Source organism: Triturus cristatus, chromosome 12 (genome assembly GCF_964204655.1).
Source record: "Triturus cristatus chromosome 12, aTriCri1.1, whole genome shotgun sequence".
Taxonomy (NCBI): domain Eukaryota; kingdom Metazoa; phylum Chordata; class Amphibia; order Caudata; family Salamandridae; genus Triturus; species Triturus cristatus.
In genome coordinates this window covers 121159141-121181314 of record NC_140595.1, presented here as the reverse complement: position 1 = coordinate 121181314, position 22174 = coordinate 121159141, and the positions used below count along the sequence as shown (strand labels likewise).

General features: G+C 45.6%; 1 protein-coding gene across 1 annotated transcript in view; it reads right to left on the bottom strand.

The window, feature by feature from the left end:
* LOC146772837 (cytochrome P450 2D17-like) overlaps window positions 1–19988 on the bottom strand; it is a 191946-nt gene extending 171958 nt beyond the window's left edge. The window contains exon 1 of the mRNA XM_085637807.1: window positions 19584–19988. Coding sequence (XP_085493933.1) covers window positions 19584–19856 — 273 coding nt within the window. The 5' untranslated portion in view covers window positions 19857–19988. The remainder of the gene's footprint in view (window positions 1–19583) is intronic.
* Between the last annotated feature and the right edge of the window lie 2186 nt (window positions 19989–22174).

Genomic DNA, 22174 nt, shown 5'->3' with positions numbered 1-22174 from the left:
GCAAAATAACGATGGATTAAACCCAGATCTGTGACTGGGGGTGAATGTTTTGCCAATGTGCAACATTCCGTCCATCATCTTGTGTGTTTTGCTGTTCACCCTATGTGGGAAGGGTATGCCCAGACGTGGGTCCCGTGCTCACTACGCCATTGGAGTCAAGCTATCCTGGCTGAAGAGGGGTGAAACCCGAAACCGGTCCTAGGATTCTTGATTCCGGTCCAGGGAAGACATGGCTTGGCAGTTCGGGCTGGACTGTTCCCATGAGGCACAGGGTCAAGGCTGATTTGCATATGGCCATGCACTGAACTGGGGTGGTGTGGTGAGCAAAATAACGATGGATTAAACCCAGATCTGTGACTGGGGGTGAATGTTTTGCCAATGTGCAACATTCTGTCCATCATCTTGTGTGTTTTTTTAAATAAGAGCATTCTGCTTCCACCCACCGGAGGCGAAATATTCTACATCAAATGGGAAGAAATGGAAAAACAAACATTGGAATGTAAGAGCAACAGGTCTATCTCAGAGATGACATGCCATTTACAGCTTTATTGGCTTCAGTGGAGCTCACAACATTCAAGTCCTAGGGGGCGGAGCTAGCCACACCTGCAAATGGCCGCTTTGTAGGCGAGCTCCTGCGGTCGCTTACTTATCCTGCTCATATAACCTGCTCCTTGTGCTGAGACTCTGGACCACTAAACAGGAAGGTAGAGACGACACGGTGCACCCATTTACACGGCCCAAATCACCCCCGGAGCGACTAAAATCAGCCATTGAGTTGGGGCCGGGACGCGCCTTGGAAGTGCGCATGTGTGGAGCCCCGAGAGCCTGAGGTGGCGCTGCTGGTGCCATGGCGATAAGATAACCGAGGAGGTGCCTCCTTCCCCCTGTGCAAGCTATGAGGTGGGTGAAAAGTACTGCCGAAATTGCAGGACCACTCGGTGTGGCACCATGACACCACCGAGTGGTCGGTGACAATGTAGCGCCGACCGCGAGACTCTGGCTGGCCTCTCCGTTGAAGGTGAGGTCTGATTGAGGAGGGATCTCGGACCGCTAAGAGCGGTCTCTGTGCAGCGTGGGAGCGGGTGGTTAGGGCGGGGGACGCCCGTAACCTGAAGTGAACACACCAGCGCTTCATATGGGAAGAAACACTCGACACGCCGTGACCAGCGTAGGGGGCCCATAACCGATAAGCCCTCTTTGAGTGGCATCCTGAGACTCACTGGCTGATCTCTTCATGTGAGACTGCAAGTAAGGTCACAGCCCAGATACAATGCATATAGACACATAACTATTGGAATAGCCAGTGGATAACTGCCAGGGGTGACCGGACTCCAATAAATTGAAGCTCTGTGGCATACCACGCAGGTGCTGCGAAGACTGAGGTGGGAGACGCACAGCTGTACATCGGCCCCCCCTTCCCCTCACCTCGCGCCTGCTTTCACCTCACCTGGGCCCACATTGAATGTCATGGTGGAGGTGCTTGTGCCTGTGTATGCTGACTATACGTCTCTGAGGATCACGAGGCGCGATAGCATCGGTGCTCTGCATTACGATGGCCCTGTCGATCGAACTGCATGCACATTGAGACAGACCCTGGCTGCCTGGGATGATTGAGGCCTCTCTGGTACACAATCGTTGCACGTCTGCCCGCTGACTTCCAGCGCTGCTGAGTTTCCGCGAATCCTGCTGCAGGGCGCCACTATCCACTTCAGGCCTGGTGGTGAGGGGTAATGCCCTATGTGACGCGGACCCTCGGCGCAGTGCTTGGCTGTATCCAGTGCTGTCACAATGGGGAAAACAGACAGGACTCAGCCCAAAGTCCAATTGAGCAGGTAAAGAAGGTGACGGACAACAGCGTGGCCAAGCAGGCATCAGCCCAGATACCCACGTTGGATGCCAACTCTGTTAATACTGTTGATTTTCAATCTATGTTCGCAACTATTCAGGCAACGGTGATCAATATCGATGGGAAGATCGACACCCTGACCTATAGAGTGGATCGTATGTCTGAACGCCTAGATCGGCACACGGAGCAGATAGATATGGCGGAGAGGCGGATCTCGGACTCGGAAGACGCACAGTGTCAAATAGAAACCAAACAGGAAAAGACCGAAAAAACGCTTGCAGCTATAATGGCGAAGTCTGTGGACTTAGAAGTGAGATCCCGCCGCATTAGCCTGCACTTTATGGGCATAGCAGAGTCAACGAATATGGGAAATATGGAGCGCTACATCGAAAACTTGCTGGTGACACTGTTCGGTAAAGACTCTTTTTCAGATGTTTCCATCATCGAGAGGGCGCACAGATTGCTCGCTCCACCGCCCCCGCCGGGGGCAAGGCCACGCCTGATCATAGCAAAACTATTGAACTACAGGGATCGGGACGCGGCGCTTAGAAAAGCCAGGGAACTGGGAATCCTCATGCACGATGGGATGGCCATTTCCATCTATCCGGATTTCACACAACATGTCCAGTAAGCGAGAAAAAAATTTGTGGCAGTTAAAGAGAAACTAAGAGACCAGGACATTCCATATGCAATGATATACCCGGCTCGCCTCCGTGTGATGGATGGAGGGAAAAGTGTTGTATACAATGATCCCAAAGACGTACTCAAATTCTTACAGCTAAAGGGCTCCCAGGCTCCGTGCAGGAGACAGCCTAGATGTGAACAGGAAGAACAAGGAAACACCTCAGATGTTGAATAATAAGCAATTCTACTGCACTTTGATTACTACTGGAACACTATCCACTGGACGGCCTTGGCTCTCCTCTGCGTAGACATAGATAGGTGCCCACATTGAACTCATGGTTTGTTTTACAGTTTACAATTGCCATGGTGGGCGAGGTGTATATCCATGGTGTGCAGTGGTGTAAATAACGAGGAAGCTTGTAAAATGGTCCATGCATTCTTTTGTAACTAAATTTAGCAGGTTCTATCAGGAGTATTACTTTCTTACAGCGACCCCCCAGGTGACGCTGTCACCGGGGTATCTGGCTGGCTGCTCCCGCCACGTTGTGTGCACCACAACACATTATTGTTTCGTTAGGGGTTTGTTTGATGGGTGGAACAGGGGCTTTTTGGATGGGTCTAGGGATGGCTTTGGCGATTGGGGTATGCTGAAGTGGGTGGAGGGGGGGATGGGTTTGTTCTAAGTTGGGCATCATCACTGTGACTGTACCGATAGGCAAACCAAGGCTCACGCTGAATGTGATTGTTGCGGCAAAATATTGAACTCAGAAGGAATGTTGTTTCAGTCTGCAAATGGGTGAGAAGTATATCTATTTGACATGGGAATGTCCGAGGGCTCAATACCCCCCAAAAAATTAGACAGGTGTTTGCCTATTTAGATAGGCACGCAGTTCAGATCACTCTCCTCCAGTAGACACACTTGACCATGACATCTGAGACTAAGATCGCTCTTAGATGGGGTGGGTACAAATTAGCTTCATCGTATTCCTCCTATGCCAGAGGGGTGGTTATTCTAGTTAAACGAGGCCTTCACTTTACGCCTATCAAAACCTTCACAGACAAGGAAGGGCGCTGTGCCATGGTACACGGTAAACTGGGAGCTTCCCTGGTCACTCTCATCAATGTATATGGGCCCATAGCAGTTGAGCCAGAGACCTTTACCCGACTATACAGTATTCTGCAGGAGTGGCCTGAGGCGGCGATTGTGTGGGGGGTGATCTCTACACGCATCTAGACCCTCAACTAGATAAATCAAACCCGCAAGGTCTGTGTACACCCAAGATAGCCCAAAGTATAAACGATGCCCTGCTTGAATTTGGTCTAGTAGATGTATGGAGGCTGCAAAATAGCATGGAAAGAGAGGGTACACACACTACACCTGCACATAACAGTTGGTCCTGCTTGGACTATTGGCTCCTTAGCGAGAGGGCGAATGATTGGGTCACGGATGTCGCTATACTTCCGCGCACGTTATCGGATCACAACCCAGTGCTGCTTACAATCCAGATTGCAACCTATGTTCATCGCCCCTATGTTCGGCCTTTCGAGCACAGGCTCTCTCAGACCCCATTTACAAAGACACTCTACAAACTGTCATAGAACAATACTGTACTATTAACACGGGCACAGTGGAGAGTGCAGCTACATTTTGGGAGGCTTTTAAAGTGACCATACTAGGGGTATGAATCAGTACTATGGCCGGCATTTTAAAAGATATCTGGGGTCAACTCGAACAGACTGAACTAAAACTGACAGTGCTAGAACGCCAATACACACCCACACCCTGCCCTGAGACTTTAACTCGTATTCACGACTTACTCTTAGAATATGATTTTTTTGGCGGAATCAGCGATCCGTTACATAGCACGTAGAACCGTGGCGCGGGCATATGGTGAGGGAGGACGACCAGGACATAACCTGGCCGCTAAAATCAAACTCAGAGAAGACTATCACCATATAACTAAAATCACAGATCATCAGGGAGTGGAGCACTATGCCCTATTGGCGATAGTGGAGCAATTACGGGGATTCTATTCAGATCTATATACGTCCTGATGGACTAGAACCAATAGACGAAACAGACATAAAAGCGGCAATTCGAGCACTGCCCAATCAAAAGGCGCCAGGGCCAAGTGGGCTCACAGCTGAATTTTATAAAGAATCTATTGACTTAGTCATGCCTCATCTATTGGAGATGTATGCCAAGGCACACAAGTCTGGTGCGTTACCGCCATCTCTCCGCCAGGCATTAATCATTACGCTTCTAAAAAAGGACAAGGCCCCAGATATTTGCAAATCTTATCGCCCGCTATCATTAATCAATCTAGATGCCAAGATTCTGGCGAAGATGTTGGCCACTAGACTGCAACCCCTCATGCCCAGCTTAGTCCTTCCGGAACAATCCGGTTTCATTCCGGAATGGTCTACGTCCCACAATCTGAGAACTATCTTCGCCATGTTCCATGTTTTAGACCCTGAGTTGCCCACCACTGCGGTCATGCTCGACGCGGCAAAGGCGTTTGACTCTATAGAGTGGAGCTACATGTTCGACATACTGCAACACATGGGATTTCCGCCATTGTTCCTGGGCTGGGTGCGGCTCTTATATACGGACTCATCCGCACTGGTGCGTGTCGGGGGCTTGACGTCCCAACCCTTACTGTTCACGCTGGCCCTTGAACCGCTGGCCTACGTAATTCGTCAGCGCCACAGAGAATTGGCACTTAACTTTTTACATCGGCCGGTCAGTATCTCACTATACGCTGATGATATGGTGCTATTTATACGAGAACCGGGACGGTACCTAACGGAGGTGCTGAGGGAATACATAAGATGTGGATTGTTTTCGGGGTTGCAAATTAATTGGAATAAATCAATAGTGATACCCCTCACGGCAAAAACGACCCCTCCGAACATGGATTACCCCTTGGTGTGGACCACAGACCCGGTGAAATATGTGGGTGTCTGGGTACAACGGGACCCAGAAGTAGTGATACGTGAAAACTAAGGCAGAGCATGCGTCTCACTGGACCAACAGATAGATAGGTGGAACAAGCTGCCACTCTCCCTAGCTGATCTCATTGCAGTCATCAAAATGGTTATACTTCCACGCTTTTTATATTTATTCTGCAATGTCCCGATCAAGCTGACGCAACAGTTCTTCAAGGAGGTTCGATCTTCCCTCATTCGCTTAATATGGGGGGGAAAACAGGCCAGGGTGAGCTGGTCCATGCTAACGCTGGATTATGCTAGGGGAGGTTTTAGCACTCCAGATCCCTATATATATTACCTATGTGCCCAGGCACAATATGCATATTATTGGTTCCGACCACATGCGTACACTCCACACGTTGCAGTAGTGGACAGGGATGCACATCCCACTCCTCTATTATGCAGTCACACATACACACGAAGAGGCACACCAAAAATAGAAATCAACACACTAGACACGACTATTGCAGCTTGGCAGGCTATTGGTAATATCGCTAACAAACTTCCATTGTATGCACCGGCATTGCCCCTCGCGCATCACGCAGCACTATCAGTGACACGAAAAGAGGGCTCAATTAGGGCGCTGAGAGAGGTGGGCATCGTAACCATGACATATCTATCCAGGTGGCCATTTTCTCACAGCGGAAGACCTGACGTATAACCCATCGCTACTGTTTAATTTCACCATACACAGACTAAAACAGGCTGTAAAATCCCACTATCACACGTACCCGGCTGAACCTCCAACACTTGTAGCCCTACAATTGCTAGTGGTTGCACCTTCAAGGCGTAAACTGGTAACGAAACTGTATAAAGCAGTGCGGGATGAGAGGGTATTCAAACCAGACAAAAGTTTGGCCCACTGGAATGGTAGACTAAATCCACCACTACTGGATACGGAATGGGAGCATATCTGCAAGCTGACTAGCGCTCTCACGCCCAACGGCAACCTGCACATTATACATTTTAAGTATATCCACCAGACTTATCACACTTCCATTAAATTATATAAATGCGGCCTCAGAGAAACAAGTAACTGTAAATGATGTGGCCAACCTGACGCTGACTTTATGTACCTAGCTTGGGAATGTAGAAATGATGTTGTTCTGGGAGGTTGTACTGAAACGCACACTGGAAATTACGGAGATTACGCTACAATGTACGCCATCAATTTGCTTGTTATGTCATGTACCTCAATTAAAAGGAACAATTGGCAAGTTTGTGCGTATTGCACTGTTGATGGCCAAGCGACAAGTTGCTATACATTGGGAGAGTGTTGTGGCCCCAAAAGCTGAGCACTGGATAAAAGACATGGTGTACTGCAATGAAAACCTTGCCTTATATGCAGATGAATTACCTGTAACGTCTAGACCAAGAGACATATGGGAACATGCAACAACTTACTATCAACAGCTCACAGGCTGAATAATGAAGATATTAATGTATTTATGATTGTATATTGCTGCAGCTGTCATTAAGGTTACTAATTAGTCACTTATTACTCAGATCTTTGTGTAACGGTCACTCACAGATTAATTGTATGTGTTGTTATTGTTGTACTGCCTTGCACGGCAGAGGATTTCCATTTTACGCTTGAAAGGCTAATAAACAAAAAAATAATAACATTCAAGTCCTCCGATGGGACATCAAATAGCTGCACTATTTGGAGATTGAAGGCCTATGTTATTTGTTTAAAAGCTGTGTAAATATCATTGAATGCCAGACTACTGTAAACCTTAAATAATGCCCCCCTTGAAAGGCTAGAAACAAGAAGCACTAAAAGGCCAATAGGTCTTACCTTTTTTTGCTACTGGTTTTGTTAATGCCTTTTGCCGATATAGTGCATCTTCAGCACAAATTATTTTTTTCTGATGCTGTGTAGCACTAGCTACAACAACAACAAAAATACCCAAATAGGCATAGTGATGTGAACACATGCATGCTTGAGCATGTGTCATAACACGGTTAGAGGCTGAGTCAATATCTGTACATTTGCATGCTTTATGGCATATGCGTGCACATGCAAAGCAAACACAAAGAGATGATGGACGGAGTGCTGAAACTTTTCAAAAACTCACCCCCATCATAAATCTGGGTTGAATAAATCATCATTCTTTAGCTCACTTTGCCACCGCAGTTCAACAGTCCGCAAAAACAACAATTGATGGACAGAATGCAGAAGAATGTCATACATTCACCCCAGTACAGAGATCTGAGCCTAAATCCATCGTTTTTTTGCTCACCATGCCATTCCAGTTTGGACCCAGCCATATGCAAATCAGTCTTGACCCGGTGCCTCATGAGAACAGTCCAGCCCGAACTGCCAAGCTAGGTCCTCCCTGGACTGGAAACAAGCATCCTAGGACAGGTTTCGGGGTTTCACCCCTCTTCAGCCAGGCTAGCTTGAATCAAGTGGCTAAGTGAGCAAGGGACCCACGTCTGGGCATATCCTGCCATTTTAGGGCAAACAAAGCAAACACAAAGAGATGATGGACGGAGTGCTGAAACTTTTCAAACACTCACCCCCAGTCACAGATCTGGGTTGAATCCATCATCATTTTTTAGCTATAGTCTCTCCAATGTTATTTTTAAAAAACGAAATTATCGAGGACCTCTACCTTTACACGCTAAATCGGAACGCAAAGGTGCTCACGCCCTCGATTCAAAGAGACTAACACAGAGTTATGATCAGAAATAGTTCAGCATAGATATTCAATACTGTGAACCACACCATGGATAGTCGGAGAGCTTAAAAAGGTATCCAGCGGAACATGAAGTTTGTGTAGTCCTGAGTAAAATGAGTAGTCACGTGTCACAGGGTGCATTCGCCTCCAAGAGTGAACAAGCCCCAACTATTGCTGCCAGGCCCTAAAATTCAGAGCTGACCAGTTCACGAAAGAATCCCTAATGGTGGCTGCACATGGTCAAATGCTGGATCTGCAACACTGTTAAAATCCCCACCTAATAAATTGGGATGAGTCAAGTAAGGTGCCAACACCGTAAATAGGTCCGCAAGAAATACACCCCTGTTTGTGTTAGGTGCATAAATTCGGACAACAGTAAGATAACGTCCTGCTAAGCTCCCAGAGAAAACCGCAAATCTACCCTCAGGATCCACAGGTTCATTAGTTTCTTAGAAGGGTACCCCAGGTCTCACCCAAACCAATACTCCTCTAGCAAATGTCGAATAAGTGGTGGCACATACTTGGCCCTGCCATCTCTTCTGAAGACCAATCCTTCAGATTTATTAGGATGGGTTTCCTGAAGAAGGGCAAAGGGAATTCCCCTGCTCTTGAGTTAGGAATACACTTTAAAACTTGTAGACATACTGCTTAGACCCCGGACGTTCCAGGATACAAAATTATATTTTACGGAGGTCGCCATGTAGAATAGCCACAGACGGTGGTCACTGTAGCCCACATGACAGTGACACTTACTTGTTCTAATGCTGCCCTAAAGCAGCAGACAGGGTTAACTGTACCTAAAACCCAAAACCTAATAAAACTAACCCAACTCCCTATCCCCAGGACCAGAAGCAGACAACTTCTCATCCAAACCTGTCAGACATCATCCAACTCACGTGCATGCATAACAAGCACAAGAACGCCAAAAAAGGGGGGGTGGGTTAAGCGCCCTCTTCACATCACACCATCTGAAAATTACAAACAGAATATTGACCTCATGCTAGCCCTACTCCAAAATCCCACATTACAGTATTCACTAGCTTTCAGATGATCTCATCTGATGAGCCTGGAGTGATTTTAGGCAACATCATTGCAGAATCCCGAGACAAGACAGATGTTTGATCAGAGTCTGAGTCACATTGATAGCTTTCTCTATTGAGTGCTGGTAAAGCTGCCTCCCCACTGCTCATGGCAGCTATCGCCTCTACAACATGCCTCTGTTCATAGTGCACCTGTGACTGAGATGGAGCAGTTCCTTTGACACCCCTGGTGCTCTTTTTAGGTGCTTTCCTGCGACGTTGGTTTTCTTCAGTTTGAACTCATCTTTTTGTTGAGGGAGGCCATCAATCCATTCCTAAATAGATTGTAGAGTAGTGAAAAATTGCACCTCCTCACCAAAGGTCACCCTCAGTTTGGCAGGACAAAACACAGCATACGATATACCAAACAGGCAAAGCCAGTTTTTACATCTGTAAAGGAAGCCCTCTGCTTTTGGACCCCACGCGAGAAGTCTGGGAATAACATGACTTTGTGGTTTCCAACCATAATATTTCCACAGAGTCTGGCTTGTGACAGAATGTGGTCACGGTCTCTATAATAAAATAGCTTCGCAACTATTGGACGAGGAGCCGCACCAGACAGCAGGGGCCTTTTGGGAACATGATGGGCACGCTCCAAGGCATAGTATGGAGAAAGGCCCTGTGGGGCCACCTTTTCTTCAATCCATGTATCCAAAAAGTCAATCAAATTTACAGCAGTGCCCTCAATATGTTCAGACATATCAATAATCCTTATATTATTTCGGTGGGCTCTATTTTCTGCATCCTTTGCCCTTGTCTCTAAAAATTTAAACTTGTTTTGCAATACCAGATAGCTTAGATTTCACTTTGTGTATTTGGATCTATTTAATTTTGTGTTAGACTCTTGGGTTCATTTCAGATTTTGTATGTATTGTAATAAGTTTTGTTCTGTATATGTCGTCATTGGTAGTTTAGTTATTTGTATATGCGCCTTCAAGCTTTATTTCTATTTGCATTTTTAATGTTTTTTTAATAATAAAGTAAACTAAACTGTAGGTGGGCAGGTGCCGAACAGTCAATGTCTTTACTTGGTTCACGATGCTTATAATTCTGGCATGCTCCAGGCCATATGACATGGACTGATGGCTCTCTTCCAAGGAAGACAGCTAGCAGAAATTATTTTAAAGTGTAGCAAAGAGGTGTAGGTGTCTACTAGAGCTTACAGTGTTTGTGGTAGGGATCACCTACAGCAGTTTTGGGAATAAATCGCCGTCGGGAGTAAGCAGAGCATTCATCATGTGTGCAGGTCTGAGCTTAAGGTATAAACCAGTTTAGACATGGCCAAATTTTTAAGTGCAGCCTGATGACCTCCTTTTGCGATATGACCTACAATGTGGTTTTATGTGTTAATTACATAAAGTTTGTAGACAATGCTTTTGATTCACAGAAAATTATAGCTGATAAAAATATGTATTGTTTTCTGCTATAGATACTACCAACACGAATAAAAATAAAATTAACATTTTATAACGGGCACAAGACGAAGTAGAAACCTTGCACTTTGATCCGAATATCTTACAAACACTTTTTTTTGTCTTCCACCGGTTCACGTTTGGGTCTGACAGGCCTGATTTTGAAAACTAATTCTCCCAGATCATCACGCAAACAGGCTTTGAAAGCAAACACGTGTTGACAAATCAATATCTAATGTGAGCTGCACAAGTTTGTTAACTGGGACTTACTGAAGTACAACTTTATTACACATCATCGAGTTGAAAGATACATGCAGCATGAATAGTAAAAAATACAGCCTTTGTCCCACAATAAACACGACTGAAGCCTTTCCTAATTTGCCTTCAATTTGGTGCTGTGGGTGTGCCGCCTCAGCAGCGCGATCTCAGCTGAGCTGACCTTATCACTTCCCAGGGATATAGAGCAAATGGTGCACCACTGGCTCACTCTGTAAACAGAAAGAGGCACATGCAGCTAGACACATTACCAGTGGCGGTGTGTCGTTAGGGCGCTGGGGCGTTGCCCCACAAGCCGCCCGCGCCCGCAGCTCCCTCGGCATCTCTGAACTTAAGTAAACTCTCAGTTAACTTAAGTTCAGAGACGCCGAGGGAGAACTGACAATCATGTCCGTCAGCATGACGTCAGACCGCCCACCCCCTTCAGAGTCTGAAGGAGGTGGGCGGTCCGACATCATGTTGACTGACAGGCATTGTCCGACCAGGGACAGGCAGCAGCACAAGTGCGCATGAATTGTGAAGGTCTGCGAATTTTTCCGCCGTGCCCAGTCATGCGCACTAGTGTCTGCTCAGGCTGGCGCATGCCCATTAGGAGAGCGAGGGTTGAGCAAAGGCTCAAACCTCAGTAAACTAATGGGCAGGCGGGCAAGGAGTAGCCCTGCTCTAAGTCAATCCTGGCGCTCATTGGCTGAGAGGGGTTGCCACTTGCCAGCAGTGATGCGGCTGTTGTCTTGAAGGCGCCAACGGACCCCAGGCGGTGCGGACCTGGTCAGGTAGGATTTATATTTTATTTTAAACCCCCACCCCCCGCGCAACACTCCCCCCCCCCTCACGACTGGTGTTCCTTCCAGCAAGACGAGCTGCTTCCAAGAAACGTGTAATTGGGACACTGTGTTCGTAAAGTGAGTCTCAAGCCAACAAACTGGCCTTTTAAGCTAGAACTACTCACCTGGCTGCTGTTTGAAGGCTGCACAACTCCCGCCTGAGGAGTGGGATCGATTAAAGGTCCTGAAAAGGTCTTCCTCGTTGCAACTTGACTGTGAAGTCGGACTTTTAGGATTTAATGAAACAACATTAGCTAACATTTTTTTGTACATTATCTAACTTCTATTTAGATTTTGCAGCAAAAAAAATATACGTAAATTAAATTGTTTAAATCGGCGATTTTAGAATGAGAGTTTTCTCTTGACTAGAGTGTATTTAATGTTGGTGAGCACAACCAAAGGGAATGATGGACGGAGTGTTGAACATTGCAAGCACTCAGAAACCGGTCCCAGGATGCTTGTTTCCGGTCCAGGGAAGACATGGCTTGGCAGTTCGGGCTGGACTGTTCCCATGAGGAACAGGGTCAGACTGATTTGCATATGGCCATGTCTGAACTGGGGTGGCGGAGTGATGGATTAAACCCAGATTAGTTGACTGGGGGTGAGTGTTTGCAATGTTCAACACTCCGTCCATCATCCCCTTTGGTTTTGCTTTAATGTTGGTGATTCTCTATAGTGCTGATCTGACTCCAAGGAGCAGCAGAGCGCTTTATAGGAAACATTTGATTGCAACAGATTTCAATCATAAGCTTTTGTGCCATAGAACTGTTTGTTCTATGGCACGCATCCAAAACGCCTCGGCACGACTGATCCTTGACGTACCACGCCACAGCCACGTCACACCCCACCTGAGTAACCTGCACTGGCTCCCCGTCAACAAGAGGATATCCTTCAAGCTCCTCATCCACGCACACAAGGCACTCCACAAGACCGGCCCTGCCAACCTCAACAGACGTCTCTCCTTCTACATCCCCAACCGCCAGCTACGCTCTGCCGACCTCTCACTAGCCACCATCCCGTGCATCCGAAAAACTACCACCGGCGGGAGATCCTTCTCCCACCTCGCCACAAAACATTGAACACCCTCCCACTGAGGCTACGACAGACCCATGACCTGCTGACCTTCAGGAGAACAATCAAGACCTGGCTGTTCAATCAGTAGCAGCCCCCCCCCCCTCCAGTGCCTTGAGACCCTCGCGGGTATGTAGTGCGCTTTACAAATGACTGATTGATTGATTTGTTACAGTTGAGACCAGATTAACATAAAATACCAACCCTATTTGTAAAGTGCAAGGTTACCTCTCAGGGGCAAAGGTCTCTTGTTAGTCACATATGAGGGATGCTTATTTTATTCAACACAATTGTTCTCCTCTTATCAACGTTGACAAAAACGAAAGTGTGAATGGCCCAACTAGATTTGCACTTGACTATGGGGTCAACCACAGATCCCTGGAATGCATGAGTACGCTAAGTCACAAAGCCTGGCTAACCAGGATATATTATGGTGAGGTACTCGAAAGTGACAGCACCATGCTGGCTGGCGTCGGCGGTTTCTGGGCGAGCAGAGCACGAGAAGGTGAGAGAGAGGAACCAACAAGCCTTGGCAAAGCGTGAGAGGGTGTGTGTGTCTGTGTGTGTCTGTGTGTGTCTGTGTGTGTCTGTGTGTGTGTGTGTGTGTCTGTGTGTGTGTGTGTGTGTGTGTGTGTGTGTGTGTGTGTGTGTGTGTGTGTGTGTGTGTGTGTGTGTGTGTGTGTGTGTGTGTGTGTGTGTGTGTGTGTGTGTGTGTGTGTGTGTGTGTGTGTGTGTGTGTGTGTGTATGTATATATATATATATATATATATATATATATATATATATATATATAGATGGCTGGTCTTCACTTGGGCCCAGCAGTACAATTGGAGAGGATGTGTTAATGTGTGTGGGATGCCTAAGTCAGTGCGCACGCGCTTGTGTGAGTCTGTTTTATTTCTGCTAAAGCGCTGTAATTTGGCACCGGATGTCTTAGCAGAGTGCTCTCTGCACTCTGGGTCTAAGGGCGCTGGTGTAGCATATTGGGCTTTCTTGTATTCAGCAAGCCATTTAGCCCTACAAAGGGTTAAACATAATCACATAAATACGCTTTTGAGCGCTTTACAAAATAAATCAAGCTTAAATTGCCCAGGCAGGATTTGGTGGGTGATCGAGGCTTTCGGGCAAAGTTCTGTTGACGCTTCAGGGCAGCTATACACGAAATATGCAGCCTTATTTTAGACGGAGGAAGGGGTTAAGGCATCAGCCCTTAGCTTTAGGTAGAATGGACTTCCCAAAGAGGCATAGACATGGTTGACACAATGATCGATTTGGTCTGGACACCGTACTCTCAGTCCTTACCTTTAATTGGCAACCTTGTGTCTTGTGGGAGTTGTAGTCCTAGTAGACGTCTATTAGATTTACACACCTGAGCTCATGGTTTAGAGCTGACGAAAGTTAACGAATTGGGAGTATGTGTCCGAATGGCGGATTGGGTGACTTGAATCAGGAAAACACATGAATTTCCATGACAGCTTATGTTCTGCCAGTACAAATGCATAATGTGTTTTTAGACACTGTCTCCGTGCAAACCGACAAGGAAAAGTAGTTTTACTTTATTTTTTTGATAATATTTAGTGTGCATTGTAAGGTAATCTCATGGGGGTTTGGCTTCTGCTGCAGATTTCTGCGGGACCCCATCAAGTCTTAAGCCATATATTATTGGGAAAGTAACTCAGGTGGTTAATGCACTTTCTGCTGATTTCTGTATAACCTGCTGGTCTATGGTTTTAATCGACATCTAAAAAATGTAGTGGGTTAATATCGCAGTTGCAGAGCATTTCATATTACCCGCAGGTGGCTTGTTACGTAGCTCAGATGGTAAGTGTGTTTGTTGCAGAATCCATTGTGTATTCTGCAAGTCACAAGCTACAATCCAGATAAAATTGCTCAGGGGTGTATGTGTTTGTGCCTGTGCCTCAATATGCGTAGCCTGAGGGGTATTGTTTCTGTTTGAAGCTTGAGCTTCTATTAGGGTCCGTTTTACCTGAATAATGGCTACGTTGTCCAAAGCTCAAACCTATACAATTCATGTTGACTGGCCTGTCTCTCTGTTCTCAGATGTTTTAACATTCGTTTATCCATGATAACTAACTTAGGAATTAAAACATTAAGCACATCACCAACATGTAGAAACTAGGCTCAGGCTCTCTGCGGGCCACTTTTTGTAACTATCAATGTTCAGGACATCCAATCCCTATGAATATCTGCTGCACAATCACAGTACATAATGCAGTGCAGAATCTATATGTAGTTTTATGAGCAATTAGAAACTGCAAGCATGATCCATATAACCACGAACAGCCTTGAAGAAATGCTACACCCAAGATGCCCCTGTAGCCGTTAAGATATGCTTTTTGCGTATTACAAATATATAAACTTGGAACACTGTGTCTGAAAAATGGTCATAATATTACCACAATTATTTTATTAACAAACCTAATATTGTGACATTTTTGCAGAAACAGTATCAGGATATTTTAGGAAATCGGATTTATTGCAAATTCACTAGACTCATTTATAGTTTACTTTGCTCTTAAGCAAGGCATTTCTGAGCTATTCAGTGTTTTCAGTGGGGTGACAATTTTTCGGAGGAGGGAGGTGGTCTCTAAAAGGGATGTGACATGGCCAGACAAGCATAACTGATTATATCATATATTAGAGGTATGGCTTATGTAATTATAAGCTTACCTAAAACCTGTAAATTAGAAACAGTTCTTGACACAGCTAGCCATCTGACCAGTATGTAGGTGCCTTTGTGTTTTGTTAATGCATCTAAACACCACACACACACATCAATGGGCTACAATAAACGGACGTATGGACTTTACCCATGCTTGTTGGCACAGATTTTTACCAAATATCAGATAAATGAGTTACCACTCTTAGCACCAGGAAATCCATTGCTGGGTAAAAACGTGCTTTATAAGTCTTTAATTCTTTCAGTCCCCTTCACAACACTATATTCCCTCTCTGCATTAGTTACTTATGCCTTTTCTCTCTACACTTCCTTCTGAAGTCTCTCCTTGTGCATATCTCATACTTCATTTCCATCCTCTCCATTTCTGTATTTCACTCTCGACTTATACTTGTGATTGTGAGTGAAGCGTGTACTATTGCTCTCATTGCTATATCCGTGTCACGTGCCCGGCTGGTCTCAGTGCTGCACTTTTGTGTTGCGCGCGCGTGTGTTAGGAAGCTCAGAGCACTGAGGCCTATCTTCCTGCTCTGTGATTGTAAGTAAAGCATGTACTATCGCTCTGTGTGTTTACGTGAAGCTTGCACTAAAGCTGTTTCTACTGTACGTGTTCTGGTGTGTTGGAAGCCCAGGCTGGCTACCAGTAGCTTGGCCTGTCTCTAGGCACACTCTTGTGTGGGAGCAAAGCCAATCATGGGTAAAACATGGCTTGTTGAACATAGATGAGAAGTACTTGCAAATTGTTGGATTGCGTATTGCATTTCAGGTTTTCAATTTGAAAAATCTTTTGACTTCTTACCAACGTAATATGAGTGTCTTCCTGGTCGATGACCACACTGCTTTTTCTCTTATCTGTCTTGTATCAAGACCCTGCTGGACTATGGGGTGAAAGAAAGCTTGAATAAGCAGCGACCTATGTTATATGACATCACTTTATTAATTTAATAACTGCACTTTCACAATTGCTTTATTAACCTTCCTGCTTTCTCAAATTGTCTTGAAAATGCACCATTTGTCCACTCTTTTTTCAAAATTTTCTCGGGGGAAGAACCCCCCTGAATCCCCCTTAGGTTGATCGGGCTCGCTTGCTACGCTGGCTCGCTATGGTGCAGTATGACAATCATTTTACGCCTCACCACTTTCAAATGTCACCAGCCGCCATCTGGTAGAGGTGGACGAGCCACTGAAGGCTGGAGCCAGGCTCAAGACTGAAGCCTGGCTCTGGCTCAGCTTTAGGTTCTGTTGGAACCTCGAGCCCAAGATGTGCCGAGCTTCATCTGGCTTCTGCCTCCCTCCCTCTTCCCGGGCTGGGGAGTTCCAGGCAGAGCTGTCGACTATAGAACACGGGAACCGGGTTTGAGTCTCGGCATTCGCTGAACATCATGTGATTCTGGGCAAAGCACGTAATCGCCCCATGCCTTATAATGCATATGACCTTGCTTAATGTAACTGATGCTCATGTAAAGTAATTGAAGCCTTTCGGGTTGAGCTCGCACAACATTATAAAAACTGCAGAATGCACTAAGAAGTAAAAACAAAGCTTGACATAAGGAATGACAAATAGATACCCATTTATCGGCTGTTTTGGACAGAGTGAAACTGGAAAACCCTGATAAGTCGCACCATCCCCGCCTAAATGGTGTGATCTTAGGCAAATATTTTATTTCACCCCCCAAAAAATTTCCTTCATTATCGCGTATAAAAGCACTTTCGAATATGTGAGTTCAGACTACCAGTTGTACAAAACTATCAATTTAAATACGTTTTTCTGTAATTTCAAAGCTACCACATGTTTAAGAAAAACACTTTTTGAACTTTGAAGTGACTTTATCATATTTCACGAGTTTTTTGGTATGATATACATAACACATATTAGGGGTTCAGCTCATGCACGGGCTCTAAGATCCAAGCCAGATCCTTGGTTTGGCTCTGGCTTAACTCTCCCTGTTAACTTGTTAGCTCCACCACCTCTAGCATCTGGCTGTATTCTCAGGTCAGGGCAGAAGTTGAGCATTCCAACAAGTTAGAAAGTTAGGTGTTGATGATTAGCAGGAACATGTGTCCAGAGACTAATTAGCTGAAGTACTTCATCACTGTAAATGAGCTTGGGGGGAGCAAAATGGAGAGTCGGGTGGGTGTTGTAAGGGAAAAGGCACACTAGAGAGAGCTAGAAAACACATGCACTCCAATGGAGTGCAGGAACAAACCAAAACAAGCATTGGCAAAGCCAATTGGTCTCGGCAATCCAAGAGCTAGTGGCATTGTCAGGGTCAATGTCTTCTAGCCATGTTACAGAGCAGCCCAGCTCCTGTTCAGCAAGGCTTAAAGTTGTGTATAAAAGTGCTATGACCCTGCCTGCCTGCACTGTATTCTGAACTCACATATTTTAAAGCACTTTTATGTGCGATAATGAAGAAAAAAGTTTCAGGGAACTAAAATATTTGGGCAAGAGCACACAAGGAGCAACTCTTGAAGAAACTGAAACAAAATGTCAAAGCAGAACCTGCCTGAGGCCAGCTCCCTCAGCTGTTCCTTGGCCTGGATATTTCCCGGGCACATGCCCAGTCCCGAACAACAGACCTTTTGTCTGCTTGAGCAGTGGTATGCTCCATTGTGACTCACTGGCTACAAGCTGGCAATTATTTTTAAATGGGAGGGGCATGGCGACCGAACTGTGAGGGTGAAAATTAAATAAAATTTCAATGCTTGATAAACAGCATGCCTTGTGAAGCGTCATTTTAAAAGCCTTGCTACATTTCAGAATGTTGGTTTATATTTCAACATTTTTTTCTAACAATGGCACACCATGAGCAAAGTTATAAAAACGGGAGAGAAACTTTGTGAGGGCTGTTGAGGAGGTGCTGATCTGGGAAGAAAGAAGCAACAGGGTTGGGGCAGGTGGGAGGGGACAAACAAGTGAAAACACAAGCCTTGTGTGGAGTGCTGGAACACAGAGAAAAAGATAGCTCCTTAAATGGGAACAGTGGACGTACACAATTTCTTGGTCCATGCTCTGGGGGAGGGCCAAACACAGGAAGAGGCAGGACACATTTATGCTATAGACATATGGGAACAAAGGATACAAGAGCGACAATGGAGTGAACAAATGGTAAGCTTATGGCAGGCTTAAGCCAGGTGCGCAACGCCCATTGGACTCAAAGGGCTTCAGCCCCCACCGTTGTGTGTGGCAGCCCCGGATGAGACAGCTTCCCAGCGCACACACAGCCGCACCTGAGTACTTCACAGGTCTTTAAAAGACCGTTTGCTTGTTAATGAGGCTTTGATGTTTTTCACCCGTTCTTAGAGCCCCTCCAGCTGCACTCTGCCTTCTGCTTGAAGAATCAGCCCCCCCCCCGAAATGTTTTCTTTGCCCCCCCGAAATTTGGCTCTAGTTGCGCCTCTGGCTGAAGCCGACTAAATTGAAAACATGACTTTTCGAGACAGCACATGCGCTGTCTAAGCAAGACATAAAAATGTAGTTCCCTAAAAATGTGCAGCAGACGGACACAAGCAAACTGGCCATGCTAAATGGAAGCGACAGACACAAGATGGACAAGGCAAGCCATCGAATAAGGAGCAGGCAAATAAAGTGACAATCAAAACAACCAATGGTAAGCAATGGGCGGGTTGCAAGTGTCTCTATGTTCTTTGTAAGCCCACTATGTCTCTTGCATAGTCTGGTTGCCTTGCCCTAATGATAGAGATAATGATAATGCCACCTCCTATTTTATTTTACTTTTTAATCTATCCCGTTTGTATTTTTAAGGTGTATGTTTGTAAATCTCCTCTTGTAATGTACTTGGTTCTATTGTAAGGCGCTCTGAGACCTTTGGGTAAAGTCTGCGCTATATAAAAATGCATTAATTAAATAAATAAATGAATAGTGCTTTGCAGCACTTTAAATAACTGGCATTACTATTACCCAATAATACTAATCTTAGTAAAAATGACAGGCTAAGTAGGCCCCACCAGGATTACAACAACATATGCCCTGCAGGTTGCAGAAAGATTGCTGCAGCCAGCACACTAACACACCGGTCTATCTGATTCGCTCTAAGCACGTTTGCGTTCACTTGCCTCAGCAAAGACCTGCAGCGGGTCCCCAAGGCTGATCTGGAGCAGCACGTTTCCCAGGAACGGCAGCGGGGCAGGCCCCGGGGGTCTCCTGTGCGCGGGATACCACAGCCTCCGGAGCTCCAGCAGCAGCAGGAGGACGGTTCCGCCCAACAGCACCGCTGACCAGGCCGGACAGTTCGCCCAGGCGATAGAAGCCATCCCCGAGTCCTGGCGCGTGCCCTCTCGCTGCGCCCTGCACGCGCGCAGCCCGGAGTTCCAAGTAACAAAACACATTTCCAGCGTAAATCCAATATAAAGGCGCGCCAGTATTTCAGTCACGTCATCTCGATAGCCAATGATAAACGAAAGGAACTTGACTGGTATCTACAAAACAAGCGTTATCGATGTCAAACCTTTTACGCTCTGGGGCGCGCTGCCTACACAGGCACAGAGAAGGCAGCGGGCGTTCCCTCTCGCACAGACGTGATGGCTCAGGCAACACGTGAGCAAGCAACTCCCAAAAAGAGCAGCTGCAGCGTGTGCGGGAGAAGATGGGTCTCCCCTGCTCCTGCACAAAGCTTTACCAGCCCAGGAAATGGTATAACAAGCATTGGCATAGCCAATAGGTCTCGCCTTTGCCACCTTATAAATGCTTAAGCAGCCAAAAACAAGATTTACAGCCTTTTTTTTAAATTGCGCTCCCACTGCCTGTGTGAGCAAACTCCAGGGCCTTTAAGGCGTTGTGGCATGTCTCCGGCGTGATTTAATTTTTTTTTACTCTCGCTGCCACGCCAGGTTTTGGGGATAAGTGCACGCATTATCTGTGAAAACGCGGCACCCCCTTTCAGTCGACAACTTTGTGCTGAGGATTAAATAAAGAGTTGGATGTACTGAGTAGGGAGAGCATAGCAACTGACACAGCAATAATCAGTGAGGAGTGGGTGTTTGCGAGCGGCCAGGGAGACCGGGACCCAGTAACAGACTTTTTGTTTGTAATTTGAGGTGAGGTCGTGTGCCGCTGCACTAAATGCAAAGTGCCAGGCCTTGCGGGTACTCAAATCGCAGTTTAGATTTCGGCTTTGCCAGGACTTGTTTGGTTAGTGCTCCAGCGGAAAAGGGCAAATTTACATATCCTCCCTGCATCACAGACCCGTCATCACGCTTATTCATTCACACACTCATTCATTGGTGGGACCCATAACACCAACACTCATACGTCTCACTCCGAATCTGCACACAGGAGGACAGAAGCGCTGGACATGTGGGGGGGGGGGGGGACCTTATTACCTGTAGGAAGAAAATTCTTTACATTCTATACGTTAGTACCTATAGAACCCTAACTTTAACATCAAGGCACTCCACCACTTGGTCGACGGACCAATTAGTTGGACTGGTTGATGGTGATTTAGAACTAGCTAAAACACATTTAAAGCTTCAGAACCTTAATCAATACCTTATTAAAAGAATCAAAAACTCATTTTCTCTTAATAAATGTTTCGTTTATCTAATTAATTCACTTTCATTGGCATTGTCAGCTTTTAATCAAATTTACATAATTTCATGGAATATTTGACACAAATTGACATACAAGTATATTTACCTAATTTTTTGATATTGGTGACAAGTTCCAAAACCTGTCAGCCCTGCATAAATTAATTCCCTCTGGCAAAATTCTCAATCGAATGCAGGCTAAAACCCACGTAAGTCTGGAAAAAGTTCTTTCGCTCGGCACGCCTCAGTCCCAAAGGTATCCACGGGACCCAGCAATCGTGTAAGTAAATCGATCAGTAGTCACCAACAGGGTCTCGGAAACGCACTCCTGGAACGCACCCACTACCCTCGTCTAAGTTCCCCTTTTATAATAAATTCTAAGATAACCTGCAACATTTTCTAAAATCTAAACACTCCGATTGGCTAAGCCCTTCAAATTTGTAATATGGTATGTTGTTCCCATGTTTCTTTGTTCTCAGGAAATCAAATATGTCATCCTTTGCTTTTATAGTTCTCATGCGAACAGTTCCAAAGTATCAACATGTTGACCTCTGAGTATAGGTTGTCATTGTCATTTCTGTCACTCACACTAGCTGAATTCTGGCAGTCCTCCACATTCCTATCCTTGACGAGGAACACCGTGCTCAAATAGAAGGACGCCTGGAGATCTTCAGAGCCATCCGAGTCTGTGCAGTAGACATCGCGCTCACATGACGGTGGCCACTTCCGAACTCCATTTTGAATATCGCGGCTTAGTAGGCCCAAATGCCAACTTAAGCAAAACAAACATAAAAAGTAATTAATATAAAGAAATGAAGATTCTAATGTTTAAACCCACACTAATCCCATTATTTATTAGTATTCTCCTAGCTTATAGCAACATTTAAAGCAATAATACTCACCATTTCGCAGTACCAGGAACGCAAACGATTACAAAAGCAACATAAATCATGCAATTTCTATCACAACGCATGCTACGGTTAATATGCGTACCACAGTTAGTCATTAGAATTATTTGCCATGCAATTTGCATTTTAGTCCCGCGTGTAATTCATGTTTATCAAAGAGTACAGTTGGTTAGTATTAATACTCCAAATAGTTAATAAAGGTAAATAATTATA